This window comes from Sinocyclocheilus anshuiensis, unplaced genomic scaffold (genome assembly GCF_001515605.1).
Source record: "Sinocyclocheilus anshuiensis isolate Anshui unplaced genomic scaffold, SAMN03320099.WGS_v1.1 scaffold7508, whole genome shotgun sequence".
NCBI classification, from domain to species: Eukaryota; Metazoa; Chordata; class Actinopteri; order Cypriniformes; family Cyprinidae; genus Sinocyclocheilus; species Sinocyclocheilus anshuiensis.
The window spans coordinates 1652-2926 of NW_015554606.1; the positions used below are offsets into that span (position 1 = coordinate 1652).

The following is a 1275-nucleotide window of genomic DNA, read 5'->3' on the forward strand; positions in this document are numbered from 1 at the left end:
TGTGTGTGAGTGTGAGTGTGTGTGTGTGTGAGTGAGTGTGAGTGTGTGTGTGTGGGTGGGTGGGTGTTGTAGGCAGAACGTCCTGCGCAGGGTTGTATAAATAACAAATAAATAAAATAACATTTCTGTTGCGTGAAATAAAATAAATATCAACTGAAATAAAACATAAAAAAAAACTAAACTTATTTTATTTAAGCTAGCTGCCAAGGAAACATCTCATTTCCATTCAGTTAAAATTTTTATACTAAAATAACTAAAAATATAAAATATACTACTATAACTCTAAACTATAAAACTACTAAAACTACAAATATAAATTATATAAGCATAAAAAATGATAATGATAAAAATGAAAAAAAAAAAGAGAAAATATAAAAATCTTATTTAAAATATTAATAAAAACTATAAGCGAGACTAAAATAAGACTGGTGCTTTCTTGTTAAAACATGATCAGTTCTGATCCCAATTCCATAAATTGGATTCTGTGTTAAAATAAACATATTTTAAAATAAGCACATAAATGGATATTCAGACATGCACATCCGCATAATGTCAAGATTATTTGAGATCAATAAAGTAGGACGGATTTTTTTATTTTTTATTATTATTTTTTTATTTATAAATTATTTGCACAGAACATCTAGATTATTATAATTGGTTTCTATTTAAGATGATTATAGAAATCATCTTAATAAATGAGATCTCTGATTCATCAGTACATCAGTGTTATTTTAGTATCATTGATTTACTATCAGTTTTGTTAAATAACATTTTTTAAATAAGATTTATTACTATTATTTTAATTTATTTTCTGTATTCATTTTAATTTTAGTTAAAGTTTATTATTATTTAGTTATGTATTTTTATTATTATATTAATATATTTATCCCTTACATAACTAACTGTAATTAGCTACACTGTGTTAGCATTAAGGATAATTAACTATTTTTGACTATTTTAACTACTTTAAATTAAAAGCTGTTTGGCAAGTTTCAAAGTAGCGTCACTAACTGCCCCTTGGGATTTGTTATGCAACATATAAAGGACAGAAAAAACTGATATTTAATACAAATATTTCTGCGCTTACCCTGCCAGATATATAGTAAGCCGTGCCTTGTGAATTGGGGAAGCTGATTGGTTGCTGGGGAATCATCATCATCTGGGAGGGGCCAGGCTGGAACACGTGAGGGGGGCGGGGTCCGTGTGGAGGGGGGATGGGCCGAGGGGCGGGGCTTGGCTGGACACGCCCAGAATTGGCGGGGAAAGGGGGGCGAC

The 1275-nt window shown here is 30.3% G+C and overlaps 1 protein-coding gene across 1 annotated transcript in view; it reads right to left on the reverse strand.

The window, feature by feature from the left end:
* Positions 1-1069: 1069 nt before the first annotated feature.
* Positions 1070-1275, reverse strand: part of LOC107671535 (serine/threonine-protein kinase WNK2-like) — a gene marked incomplete at its 3' end in the record, with an annotated part of 5344 nt that continues 5138 nt past the window's right edge. Inside the window, exon 4 of the mRNA XM_016464456.1 lies at positions 1070-1260. Coding sequence (XP_016319942.1) covers positions 1070-1260 — 191 coding nt within the window. The remainder of the gene's footprint in view (positions 1261-1275) is intronic.